This window comes from Eublepharis macularius, chromosome 6, assembly GCF_028583425.1.
Source record: "Eublepharis macularius isolate TG4126 chromosome 6, MPM_Emac_v1.0, whole genome shotgun sequence".
Lineage (NCBI taxonomy): Eukaryota > Metazoa > Chordata > Lepidosauria > Squamata > Eublepharidae > Eublepharis > Eublepharis macularius.
In genome coordinates this window covers 105,047,295-105,061,903 of record NC_072795.1, presented here as the reverse complement: position 1 = coordinate 105,061,903, position 14,609 = coordinate 105,047,295, and the positions used below count along the sequence as shown (strand labels likewise).

The 14,609-nt window shown below is 40.9% G+C and overlaps 1 protein-coding gene across 2 annotated transcripts in view; it reads right to left on the bottom strand.

The window, feature by feature from the left end:
- The window catches only part of RNLS (renalase, FAD dependent amine oxidase), a 115,142-nt gene that overhangs the window by 13,161 nt on the left and 87,372 nt on the right, over positions 1-14,609 (bottom strand). For both annotated transcript variants that reach the window (XM_054983226.1, XM_054983227.1), the window contains one exon: positions 5,390-5,565. In XM_054983226.1, the coding sequence (XP_054839201.1) occupies positions 5,390-5,565 (176 nt within the window). The remainder of the gene's footprint in view (positions 1-5,389; positions 5,566-14,609) is intronic.

The window sequence follows — 14,609 nt, the reverse complement described above, 5'->3', positions numbered from 1 at the left end:
ATAGGGGCCTTTTCACATGTTGCCTTTTCAGATGTAGACCTGAAATGTAGAGATGTAGTGTGAAACGCAGATGCTTGCAAAGACACACATCATACATGCATATTTGTCAAGGGGTCAGAAGGGGCAAACCCAAGTTTTGCTCTGCAATGTGTGTGAAATTGCCTATAACTATGAATCCTGTGCCCATCTATTTTAGAGCTCTGTGGATTAAATACCATGCCTCTGATTTCATCTAGCTATTACTGTAGGTACTGTGGGCACTACAGTGGCATGAATGATAAATTATAATAACCACAATAAACCTAATTAAGAACCTGGTGTTTTTATCTTTGTAATTAAATCTAGCTGCTATAATGATAACCAGTCTGGAAATCCTGCGGCTGCTATTATATTATAATAAATGTAGACGACCTTATGGTGGTATTTTTAACCTTTGGTCCTCAGACAGCTTCTTGCTGCTTCTTGCCATTCTACCGCAAGTGTAATATTTTAAGCCTTTTCCAGCTGCAAGGAAAATTTAGTTTTTCTCTTTCTCCCAACAGCAGTGCAAGCCTGTGTCTTCAATAGTTAGAGACTATTGCTAGAGGAGAGTGGGATGCTGCATAAATGAGAGAGCATCTAAGGAGGCCAGGGTCTGAAGATGGAAGAATCAACAACCTTGCTGAAACTCAGAGCCAAGCTACAAGTGACGCCTGACACAGGTTGGACACTTGTCAGCTTCCCTCAAGTTTTGATGGGAAATGTAGGCATCCTGGTCTTGCAGCTGTAATGGAGAGCCAAGCTGTAAAACCAGGATGCCTACATTTCCCATCAAAACTTGAGGTAAGCTGACAAGTGTCCAACCTGTGTAGGGCGTCACTTGTAGCTTGGCTCTCAGCAGATCTGGGCTTGGTTCTCTAGGGGAGACCATATGGGAAGAATCCCTTTTTATGTAGCTTTGAGCTGGATTGGAAGAAAAGTGGGATGTAAATATAAAATGTAAAGTTGGATATAAATTTAACTAAATGCTGAGCTCATCTCTCAAATGTGTGTGTATATGTGCCTGCTGGCAGTGACATTAAAAAAAAAAGACATTTCCACCCCCTAATATTAGTAGAAAGCATGTGTAACACTGGCCCCAGGGGGGGGGGGTAGAGTTAATGATTTGCCATGAAGACAGAATGAAAGGAGAGATAACCATGTTTGGCAGGGGGTGTTAGTTGGCCAATGAAGGCAGCCTTCCTGACACACCTCTGTCCCTCTGATGAAGACATATGGAATGAATGGATAAAAGTGGAAACAGGGAAAAATAAGACAGGTCATACATGGAACCTGATGGAAGGTGAATCCAGGGCCGAGATTAGTAACAAAAAATGTAAGTGATTACCTGCTTTTATGTATTTCTATAGGTTAAACCGATTAAAAAATAAAACAAAGATACTAAAAGGCCTTTTCCTGTCCTACCTGCACAACCACATTGAAAGGGACTATTTGTATGCTTGCCTGATCTGTGTTAGAAAATTGATTATTTCTCTACCAGACAAGGTATCAGAATCACAGCCTTTATTTCAGCATAAATGGTTTTACAGGCAGTGCCAGCTCTTGAACTAATTATAATATTATCAAAATATTAATCCTTGAAAAGCAATCTAACATAGGGATTTTACAAAATTTTGTCACAACTCTGGTTTAATCAGAAAGTTCAAGGTTTTTAAAAATCGTTTTTCTATACTCGGGAGGAAACTGCAATCATCCTTTCTCTCCTGAGCATATTACTGAAATTCAATAGAAATATAACCATTAAAATTGATGCCTGTTTTCTGTGTCAAATGCATATAAATGACAGAAACAAAGAAATGAAAATGGAAATGGGCCAAAGAAAATAAGCAGTATGGAAATGGCCTTCCCAAGCATGAATGAAAACTTAAACAACTCAACTCACACATCCCTAGACATATTAAACTAAATGTGAAGACTAACCAACAAATCCTACTATATAAAAGGCTAAGCGTGTTCCAGACAACTCACTTCCTACCCTGCTGCCTGAAGAGGCAGCCGGTCCCTTTGAGAGCACGCCACAGAGGGAAGCCCAGGCCAGATCACCAGCCTAGGAGGAGCGGTTTGCAATATGCTGGGGATATTACTTGTGTTACTTTGTACCTTATGGTTTTTGTAACTGCCAGGAAGAAGGTTAACAGAAAAGGGATGTGAAATGCTAGCACACCCGTAGCAGTTACGAAGCAGAATAACTTGAATTTGGATTTTGGATTTTGATCTTCACGAATTGATTCCATGTTGAAATACTTAGGAACTTGTGTGATAACTATGACTTTGTAATTTACATTATTGTGGTTTTCAATGAGGCACTGTCACTTTAATGAACAAGCACTGGTCACTTTCATTATTCCCATAGCGTTGAATGTATATATAACTTAAGATTCTGTAATTTGGCACTTAGCACTTTATTGGAGTCATGTGGACTACCTTGAGTATGCTGCATAATCTCTGACCTATTTTTGCTGTTTTGTATGGTTTGAATTTGCTGGTGACTGCCTCTTTGGCATTATTGTATAACTATAGACTTGTGAGTTAATTTCAATGAGTATTCTATAAACATTCACTTTCATTCATAGTTTATTGTGCTACAGACTTTTTCTCTTAATTTATTTGCCACTGTGCTTTTGCTTTGCTCCCTGCCTTCACCCAGCTGGGATCAGAAGCAGAGCAGGTGGCAATGCTTGCCCTCTGCCTTCACCCAGCTGGGATCAGGCGCAAAGCAGGTGACAATGCCCGCCCCCGCCTTCACCCAGCTGGGATCAGGAGCGGAGCAGGTAGCAATGCTTGCCCCACGCCTTCACCCAGCTGGGTGAAGGCGCAAAGCAGGAGGCAATGCCCACCCCCTGCCTTCACCCAGCTGGGATCGGGAACGGAGCAGGTGGCAATGCCTTCCTCCAGCCTTTACCCAGCTGGGATCAGGAGCAGAGCAGGTGGCAATGCCTACCCCCGCCTTAACTCACTTGGGATCAGATGTGGAGCAGGTAAAAATGCCAGCCCCCCTCACCCAGCTGGGATCAGGAGCAGAAATGCCTGCCTGCTGCCTTCACCCAGTTGGGATCAGGCACGGAGCAGGTGGTGATGCCTGCTCTCTGCTTTCACCCAGCTGGAATAAGGAGCGGAGTAGGTGACAATGCCCCCCCTTCATCCTGCTGGAATCAGGTGTGGAGCAGGTTGCAATGCCTGCCCCCCCTCATCTGGCTGGGATCAAGCATGGAGCAGGCGGCAATGCCTACCCCCCCCCTCACCCAGCTGGAATCAGGCGCAGAGCAGGAGGCAATGCCTGCCCCCTTCACCCGGCTGGGATCAGTAGCGGAGCAGGTGGCAATTCCCTCCCTCCCTTCATTCGGCCAGGATCAGGAGTGGAGCAGGTGGCAATGTCTGCCCCCACCTTCACCTAGCCAGGATCAGTCACAGAAGAGAAGGTAATGTCTGCCTGCCCACTCTTCCCTTTCTAGAGCCTGTTGTATTTTTCCCCACAACGGGCTTTGTTACTAGTAACACATCAACGAACCACAGCCCGTCTTCCATAATGTCAACAAAAATTCACTTTCAAAAATTATTCTAACTGGTATGTCACTAGCTATACTCACATTCTTCTCTTATATTGTACTGTGTGTTATAGCAACCAGGCTAGATTGTTAATGGAGTTGAAGGCTGTAATGTTTTGGGAAACACACTATGGAATATGACATCATCTTGCTTTATGTTTTCCTACTTCCCCACTCAATAGTATGGAGTGTGGGAGGGAAAAGTGGTAAAATCACAGCATGATAACATCAAATAACTACGTCAGACTTGATAGACATTACAGATAAGACAGAGAACTTGTGATTGATGATAAGTATCCCAGTTTGCTTTGGAATGAAGCTCAGATGAATTGAGTTATTTGTCAGTAAATTGGCAAATATTCCTGAACCTGATTCTCAGAACCTCATAATGCTCCAATGACATCAGCAGCACAATGAAGATCTGAGCATCCCAACCCCTGTCTCTATCTTAGCTTAACTGCTGATGCTAGATAAAAGCAGACAGCTGGTCAACCTGAGGAATGCTGGGCCCTCTATCTTTCTCTTTGTTTCACAATTAATGTTAGTTGTGGCAAGGCTACATATCCCAGAGTTCACCAGGTGCCTTAGAAGCTGTGTATCTGAAGACTGGGACGGGGGGAGAAGGCTAGAGAGAATCTTTCCTCTTCTTGGTTGGCCAGCTGGCCCACTCGCCACCTCCTCTGCGTGCCTCAAAAAGTAGGCAAGTTGACAATAGGAAGGGGAAGAGGAGAGGGGATGGAACATTCTTCTCAGGGAAGAAAAGTATTTGGGGGGCTGTAATACTAATTTCACTTGAAAGGTGAACAAAATGAGGGGCTGGAATATCAACTTCTACAGCATCTGTAGGGAGAACTGATGGGTGTGTGCATGCCTAGACTTCATAAAGGGGAAAAAAAAAGGTTTTGATGTTTACATTTAGTAAACATTATACATGGTGGTCCATGTTTATTTTCCCCAGCCCAGCTAAACTGGAGAGTCTTTGAGTCGTTGTCTGGATATAAGTTTTCAGGCAGTTTAAAATATATGAATTTCACTGCTCTTCCACAAATTTTATGGCTCCAGTTGTTTTATGGGTAGGCAACGGGAAGCCAGAAGAAGTAGTAGAAGGTGGAGAAGAATTTTTTTTCATGGTGAGCAATTGCCAGAGGTACTCTTCCCAACCACTGTACAACAATAAGTCCTATAGCAGGAATTAAGCTATATATGTAGCTTTCTCATCCAGTCCCAAAGATAGCAAAGCAGCAGTTTGACTGAAGGAACAGCCTGGGATTGTGGGACGTATCTTTGGAAGGGAAATGCACAGAAAAACTGTGGTGTTAATGCGGCCGCTCTCCATTTTATAAAATACACTTGATTAAATACTGGCCTGCAACATTTTTTTTTCTGCAGTAGAATAAAGAACTAAGTTAGACCCGCCTATGCGGTCAGGGCAGAGATGGTGCTAGTGTAGCAGCTTTCTGCGTGACAAGCCTGACCAAACATGATTGCATTCAAGACCTCTGCAGCATGGAGCCCTAATCATGTGGACAAGGCAACCACATCAATAATGTTAGTATGAATTTCCCTTTAAGGCAAGTCAGTTTCATCGTTCATCTAACCAAGCTCTGCATATTTTCCAGAGTTTCAGGCCGACGTCTTTCCTAGTCTTGCAATCTGAGTTAATTCTTAACTGGAAACCCTAGGGAATTGAATTTTACGTTTTATAAATCATGTTGTACCACTAAGTTTCAGCAAGGCAGAATCTTGATAAAAAATTAATTCCTAAGTATCTAAGCATTTCATTATCATTTATTACTACAGATTACCTGAGAATATCTCCACCTCTGGCACTTGATACTTGTGGGTTCAGGCACAATAGGTATAATCTCTTTCAACTTTTCTAGGATCAATTGCTGAATCTTTTCGATGTTAGACTCCAAATGTTTGGTTCCAAAGGACACAGTAGTGTGGACAACAACAGATGGCCCAATATCTGGCGATTCTGCAAGAAAGACATTAAAAAAAAGGAAAGACTTCAAGTGGTGCCTTGAAGTGAGGTTCCATCCCATCAAAATATTAATTATAGTTCTTTTTATGTTCAAAATGGAAAGACTCAGCCAAGGATGGCAGTCTACCGAGAAAGCGATGCAATCTCCACAGGAGGCAGAAGTAATACTTGAGATAAATCTTCTGTCCCAGCAGAAGGCTTCAGATTCATCTTCAAGTACTTTCCAGATGCAACAGAGGAGGGTTAGCAGGTTTGAAGAAGGCAGAATTTTGGCCGCTGCTGCTTTTCTCTCTCCTACCACTCTCTGTCATAATACTCTGCGCTGCCAAAATTCGCTTTTCTATTTGGCTAATAAAGTTCTGGTCCCTTCAGCTTTCCCTCCAAAGTAATACTCGTTTAAACAATGAATAATATAACGCCATTTTAAAATTTTTTAAAATTGGTAATCCTAGTTAGGGATGAACATTTGTAATGCAATTGCGGAAGACTCCCTCCCCCGAGGGAGATTATTTCTTTATCTAATTAATTAATTTTTTAATTTATTTAATTGAATTTATATTCCACTCTCCCTGAAAGCAGGCTCGGAGCAGATCACAACAATATAATAAATATAACAATAAAACGTAACAGCATAAATGGTGTTTAGGGAATTAATGAATGATGATTAGGGAATGGTGTTGTTTGGTGGTCCAGTTCTGGCTTCAAGGCTACCAGCACCAATATCCCAAGCCAGAAGTAGCTGCAGAATTATCTCCTTGTGACCTTCTACAGAAGGGTTAAAAGAGCTAACAGATTGCCAGGTGCTGCTGAGCTTGGAAGCTGCAACTGGTAAGCAGAGTTGGAGGGCGACATGAGCAAGTGGAAGGCGCCGCAGGAGAACCCCAACGAGGGCATCACGGACTTCCTGACCAAACTGGCCAACTATGAGAGGAATGTGAATAGAGCCATCCACAAGTACAATGCCCACAGGAAAGGTGCTTCAGTAATATCCAAGTAAGATAAAAAGTGGAGCTGAAGCAAAGAAACTGGTAAGCAGAGTCCCAGTATATAACATTAGGAGGAAGAAACCTAGCCAGGCTGTCTGCATGGGGGCCTGCCCTGGAACTACTCAGGGGCGTGCTAGGTGTTGTGAGTTAATTTTTTTTTCCACCCAGGTAACCCCTAAATTGAGGGAATTCTGTTTTGTTCCCCCTGTATTCCTGATTCTTTCTCCCCATTTAAAGCCTTCATCTTGCCAAAGTATCTTGTCTCAAGTGAGTTTTTCTTGACCTCCCAAATCCTCAGAACCCCTGCCTCTGGAAGAACAACATTACCTCTTCAGACATGTGAATGCTCTGGGGTATATATACTCACTTTTCCCTAGCACATAAATAGTCTCTTATCAAACACTTTTGTTAAAGTTATAAAACGTATTCACAGGAGCTGTCACCATTGCAACAAGGTGCCTGATACCTGTCACCACCTTCCTCCCCCTGCTGTGAAGCACAACACAGACTCTTGCCTATTCACCACAGCACATGAAGTGCAGGAGGCAACTGCCAGGGCTAGGAAGAAGATAGGCAGGACACGCTACGGACATGTTGTCTCATGCTACTCTTGGAGGTTTAAGAGTTGGGGTTGCAAATTGGTAACAATGGGCCATACCTGACTAAAGATACACCTTTTTCAGATCTCTGAGAAATAATCACCTACCCTCAGCTCCATGTATTCCTCCTTTCTTATATCTGTTGCTTGTTACACTAGAATCTAGACTAATTCTAGCCGTATGTAAGAGATTAATTTTCCAGCATAAGCTCTTCTTGGTTTGTTCCCCAAAGGGGTCCTGTGAGGGTTGTGTTGCCCAGAAGCAATGAACCACAGCAAAGAAGGGAAGATTCCCAGCGAAGTAAATGAAGAAATGGCTGAGAGGGACACAGAGTTCGTTCAGCAAGCAGGAATAGCAATCAAGGAGCTGTTTTTGTTGGGATGGCAGCAGAGAACTTTGTGTGACTTCGGTTGAAACTTAAACTGCTATGGATTTTAACACTGAGGTTATTGGAGCAAGATCATTCTTAAAATTAAGGGTTATTCTTGGAAGATGACATTCAAAAACACCCTGAGCAAAAAAGTCAGATTTTGAAGGCGACGGCTAAGTTTTTGGAAAAACATCACAGCTAAATTCTGCGAAGAGAGTGGTGTGGTGAAGTGTGGAAACTGACCAAAAATAAAAGTGATATAATAGGATTACGTCTTTCTGTGCTTTGTATATTTGGTGCTCTGTCTACACTTTGCTTAGCATGGGTCTCATCTGATTGCAGGCACACAACTAATTTATCACTGAGAAATGTCAAACATGCTTGAATTTGTGGCTTGATTTTGGAGCCCAAATGTAAACAAGGCCTCAAACGTTTGGGACAGTCCCACTTCTGTTCTGTATGACCCCTGTGATACTTTAGAAGTGAACCCAACAAACTTGTTACCACTCAAGGGGATGCTGATTATTTTTCAGGAGCCAGTATTTCTTATTATGGTTGAAGTCTCGTTGCCTACCCCAAGAGAAGATGGCAGATGCCAAATAGAAAAAAGCAAATAGCATTTACAAACCCTAAGTTGAGACAAACACATTCAGCAACTGTGGGCAGTGACAGAGCGAGAGTCCAATAAGGAGAACAAGCCTCTCATCTGTGATCTCAGCTACAGAAGAACGTCTTGTTCCATCTGTATTAACCCTTCTTATTGCACCCAAGTTTACTCTTGGTAACATTCTAGGAAATGGTGTAACATATCTAAATTTAGTTAGATATTTCTAAAAATAAAGATAAATTAAGTATTCCTTTTGACTGTGTGGCACTCAGATCCTGTTGATTCTACCACCACCCTGCCAATTCTCTCTGCCTCATAAACCTCTTGTAAATGTATAAGCATACACTCTTCTGGTCTCCCCCTGCTCCCGTCTATTATTTTTCCTCTTTGTGACTGACAATCCACTCCTAAGCAGCTTTACACTCTTCTAAGTCCATCGAAGTTAGTGGTCTGAGCGGCATGAGCTGATATGTTACTGCTCGGGGGCCAAGCTACACGACCTTCACCCACTTCTGACTACTGACAACTTTCAATATGACCCTATTAATATTCCTACCTTTTCGGTTCTTCCTCTTCCATATGCCAACTCATAGGCTGTGTTGCCTGACAGTGAGTAGTAGACTGACCTGTAGAATGCTTAGCAGATTGCTATAGGCACACTGTTTTCTTTCTATAGTTATCAAGAAGAACATTAAAGATTCTTTTTTTAAATAAAACATGCACCCTGTATAAGGATAAGAGAAAATAAATCTAAGAAAATATACATTTGTTGATTTCATACTTCTTCATGTAAAATATTCAAGCACTGAAGATTCTACAGACGTCTTTCCTCTGTTACTGTTAAATGAACAGCCCTGAATATGTTGTTTTCATGGCATTTATAAACACTGGTCCTTCTGCCAAGGGGTCAAAGTGCTTGTATTCTGCACAGAGAAGGGCTTTAGAAGCAGTGAAATTCCATGATGATCCCCTGTATATAATTTCCTTTAGTTGGTAAACCAAATTTTGCAGTGGTTTAGGGCTTTGCTCTAAATATTTCTACTCATTTCTCTGCCTGTCTGCTCATCCTTCTATCTGCTTGCCTGTGCTTCGGCTTAAATACTCCATTCTAGCCCTAATCTGAAAGGATTTCTCAGTTCATACCGTCTGGCATATGATTCTGCTTCCATATTAATCCTCTGTGGATCTATACCAGCGCTCTGCCCAATTCTCATCCCAATCCCGCCAGAACTCCCATTCCAGCTTTTATGCACTTGGCTGCCTAGGCTCATTGCTGGCAATGGTGCCAAGCAAAGAGAACTGAATGTGCCCAGTAAATAGCTTGCAAAAGGGATTGAACCAAGATATATGAGATGTTCTGGGTACCTACTTGACTACTCAGATGATCTGGGTACATTCTGAATCACTACCAACAAACGTGACTTAAAAAGTTGTCAAGTATTAACTTCAACACCTACAAAATGGGCTCTTCTATTCTGCCTGCCATTGCTGTGATGGAGCCAAGACAGGAAAGTTTGTGAACATGATAGGTTTTTGGACAATATTCTGTTTGGAAAGCTGTTATCATTAAGTAGACAGTGTCTTGGATCATCTATACAGCACTGCCCTAGTAGCTGGCATTCATCATTACCTGCTTGGGACATACTTATAGGCCCTAATACAGGGCACAAAGTAAACATGAAAATATGAGGAAAGTTACAAGGTAGGCAAGATCAAATACTTTTTCCAAAAGTCAGATTCTGTATCTCATACAATGACATCAGTAAATACTCTGAATCTTGTACCCGCCCCCCCCGCCCCTAAACAAAGGTGCTATGCCCCCATGTTGATATTAAAAATCTGTAATGGCTCTGACTATTTAGGGAGGAAAATCTTAACGCGACTAGGCTATATTAAAGTAGTTTAAAAATGAATTGCTTGCTGTTTTCATTTGGTAAGCTGTATCATGCATGTATCATGAGAAAAAAGGGTCTTTGGATCTTTTTCATGCTCTCCTGAAGATTATACACAAATATATTTGTAACTATTTTTCTTACTTCAAAAAGCAAAAGGAAGTCTTAATTATTAATAGAATTAATAAAAAAATTAATTAATACAGAAATGACTGTCGACAGTAGGATAAGTAAGAATCGATGTTAGGTAGGCATTTAAATGTTCTAGCAATTTGCAGTTGGCACTAATAGACTTGCTAGTTATTATATATGCCAAGATTTCAATGCAATTTTCTGCTAGAAAGTATATAGAAAGAGACTTATTTAGAAAATATCAGGGTAAGAAATCAAGGGTCTTCAAGACAAACAGGTAAGAATTCCTGGTCTGTTAAAACAGTACAATTTTTTTTGTAAAGTTCACTGCTGTTTGCCAATTAACTTTTTACACCATTCTGTAGATTGTGAAAAAGGAAACGAATAAGCGGTCTTTAAGCTGCGAATTTTTAACATCCCCCCCTCACTTTTTGACCAATTACAATTACTTTCTGTGAGAGCCGAGTTCGCCACCCAGTTCTGATCTTACAAGAGTTGATGTCAGTATCATGGCCACAATCAACAGCTTTGTTCATGGTCTCTCCACAGGGATGTGAAGAACAGAATGTGCAGCTAAACTGAACCACGTTGCTTTAAGAAGTGGCTGCTCCAGTTGGTGACTGAAGTGATTTCTGCAGGGCAAACTGAGAAAACGCGTGCTCTCATTTCAGTATGTGGATCAGTTTTGCGGTTCAAAGAAAAAAAATTATTCATGTGTAAAGGCAAGGATTCAGAAATCTTCTTATGAATAGGCCTAGTTTCTATGGTAAGGTTCTTTGTGTGAACAGGGTCTGTGAACAGACCCAGGTTTCAGCAACATGGGTGCTTTGAACCAATATGAATATCGCGTGTGAGCTGGGCAGCCACATGTACAAGTATATAACTGATGTGCCTGACCCCCACTCCCCCACCCCCAAAGAGGTGTGAATGCTTTTGAAGGCTAGCCTTGGCCCACATCATGCAAAAGATATTACCAAAGGGCTGAATGGCTTATCCATGCCCAGAAAACTCAGTATTAAAAGCCCAGACTATGGTTTCCCTAAAAAAAAGTGTTCTCAGGCCAAGCCTGGCAACCAATGGGAGACTAGGGACATTGGGTGGGGGAAAGATATTGGTGATGTCACTTTCTCACTTCTGGGTAGAAATGGCTAGATAGTAATTTCTTCAGAACAACATTTTTATACACGAACTTTCAGTCATCATGGGTTTAAATAACATTACTGAGTTCATTGTGTTTTTGCTGTTGTAGAATTGGATGTGCTGTTAAGTCACTTCAAGAGCCCATTCATCTAAGAATGTAGGATAACACGATTTAAATAAATAAGAACAAACAAACAAGCCAGTGTCCATCACTACTGCTTTTAACTGTGGAGGAAAAATGGGAGAACAATAATTTTTTGATTACTTCTCCTTTTCCCTTTCTGCTTTCAATGTATTGAATAGAAAAGTATGAATAGAAAAGAACTGATCTAAAAGGAAAAAGGCAAACAAAATGGCACCCTTGTTTTGTCATAGGGTAGAGTTATACTATATATAGGAGAGTTGGTGACCAGTTCTTTGACTGGATTGGATGTCTCTAAATTGTCTCAGTATCTTTCTGCAGAGAAAAATAGTCTCTGCTCTAATGAGATGTATCTGGCTATGAATAATGAATAAAAATAAATTCCTTCAAATCTAAAAATAAACTTGGAATTTCCTCTGAAATGTCAGTACTGACGTTCATGTACTGCTTTGCAAACGGATAGGCTGCTCTTGACTCTCCTATTAAAAATTCACTTGGCTTGCTGAGTTTCTTCCATTCCACGTGGAATCACTGTAGTGTAATGTATAGACAGCATTTTAGAGGGACCCATACAAAGAGAATGCTGGGTCACTTGTTCAAGCTATTGTTATCTTTGTGAATAATTTCTCAGTGTCCTTGTAAGGAACAGGCAGACTATAAAAGGTATTACGAAGCAAAATAAGTGAACAAAATGCATTGGTGGAGCAAAAGGCTGAAAAGGGAAAAACTAATCTACAAAAAGCAAAGTGTTATGTAAATATGGACCTGAGCTCAAGCAAATGTTTCTTCGCAATCTCACGCCTACAAAGATAACCACAGAAAAGGTGCAATTTAATAGTATTAGATTTTAGTAGTTCCCACAAAATGTGAAGCATCCCCTCCCCCCAATTTTGCACATATAAATTGGGTAATTTATGTTGACAGGTTCCCAGCAACCCACAGACTTGACTGTAAACATGATTGATTTTTAAAAAGCAGACTATGTTATATAATAATTCACTATTAACACAAGCTACAAAGGAAGATAGCATTCAACCCCCCTCCCCACCCCATTATGTAACACATTACACTTTTGCACCAGGTCCTTATGAGCAGGAAGTCAATCTCAGTGGACAATGTCTTGCCATGAACAACGTACACAGCTGAATGACCTCGGTTTCACAGCTTTAAAAGGATACTGCTTTTGATATTTTGGTTGCAAAAACACATCAGAAATGTGTCATATTCCATAACTGAGCTAGATTTTTTTTAAAGAATTACATTAATGTGGTTTGCTCAGAACAAACAACTATTTTAGTATCAAGGGAAATAGTGAAAAACTATCAGCTCATTTTATCCTTGTGCAGTAAACACAAGTACATGGAACCATCATATTCTGTGATATACTTGGATTGCTTTACAAAACATGATCAAATTTACAAAAAAGAATTCATTCTGGACACTACTTTCCTACATCGATCACTATGTTAATACACAGGAGAAGGAGCAATTGCCATGTGGATGTGACCTGTATGTGGAACTAACATGGCATAGACCAGTCACGTATGAATGACATATCCCTTTAATATGAAGAAAGTTTCTATTTCTTGATGTGCCTTTTCCTTTTGACTTTTTAGCTTGGTCTATTCCTAGGACATGGAATGGGTTACATATTTTAAAAAAGCAACTCCCATCCAGAACACCAATCAACTTATTGAGAAAAAGATCAGAATGCCTGCTAAGCTTATTTCCAACTCACCTAGCTGCAGTTTTGCATTATTAAAACATGCTTTGTTTTGTCCTGCACCTCACTTATAGGAAGATGAATGACATGTAGGGCAAAGCCAGTGATTAGATGACATAGAAAAAATGTGCTCTAATCTTTTGAAAGGAAAAAGAAGGAAAGGAAAAAGGGGTTTTGTGGCATCTTAAAGATGAACAGATTGATTGACTCATATAAGCTTTCCGTGGGCTCCAGCTCATCTGATGAAGTGGGCTTTAGCCTACAAAAGCTTCTGCTACTATAAATCTGTTGGTCTTTAAGGTGTCACAAGACTTCCTTTTGTTTTATGTAGAATCCGAGTAGCCCATTTCTGGCTTCTGAGATTTAAAGCAAGAACCTGGCTTTAAATAAACAAGAAAGCTAGGAGTCTCAGAATGCCACATACATGCTACACACCAGATTGTGAGCCTGTGAAATGAAATTGTAGATGCCTTTGAATAAACACATACTGAAATAATTAGTTTACATGTTCATTTATTTGGACTGCTCAAGACTGCCCCAAGCTAACCAATTCACTGGGCTGAGGTGGTCAGAGTCATATTTCATCAACAATGGACTTAAGATGCCAAAAGAACCACCAAACAATTGTGATCAGGAGTTCAGATCACCTATTTTATGAGGTGTCAGCACTGTGGTAATGGGAGGAGAGCCAGTCTGGGGCTTTAATCTGGTGCCCTGGGGCACTTCAAGATCTGAAGGATCTCTATATGTCCAAGTACATTTCTGCCCTCCAATTAGACTCATGCAAAGGAGGAGCAAAGAGCACTCCCAGCCAATCCCAAGCTGCAAAGAGCTGCCATTCTCCTTCCCCCCTCCTTTGTGAGTTGAAGTTTTCCTTTCCTCTGAAAACGGAAAGCTTGAGCTTCTTCAGGTGACTGTAGAATTAAAACCCTTTGTCCAATTTGGTTGAAAAATGTAGGTTCTTTGAAGGACAGGTAGAAGAAATTCCACTGCAATTTTAGTAACATTTGGTTGAAAAACAAAAACTCCAGCCCCACCCCCTGGAAAAAGTCCCTCATAGAGAATAATGGAAAAACTGCTGATCTTGTTCCTTACTGTGTTAAACAGACCACAACAAAGAAGCTTGGCAAATCAAGTTTTCAGTGGAAAGGTGTTTTGTATTGCCAGTCAGTCACTGTAAGAGTAGGAAAATGAAATGAATGTATATGAGGGGGGCATTATGCCAATGCCCAATCTGGAGATCTCCTGCTAGACTGCCACCATTTTAGAAATCAGTAGAGGAAAGTGTGGCTGTATAGAGAGAGAGACCTACTTTGGAGGTCTGTAAATTTGACCCCTTTATTCAATCTGCTTGAAATTTAGGAAGTCTTTTGCAGGAGGACTGTGTTCTGTGCAAAGTTGCTGTCATTATCTTTATAAACAACTGCCCCACATCCTTGAATAAATT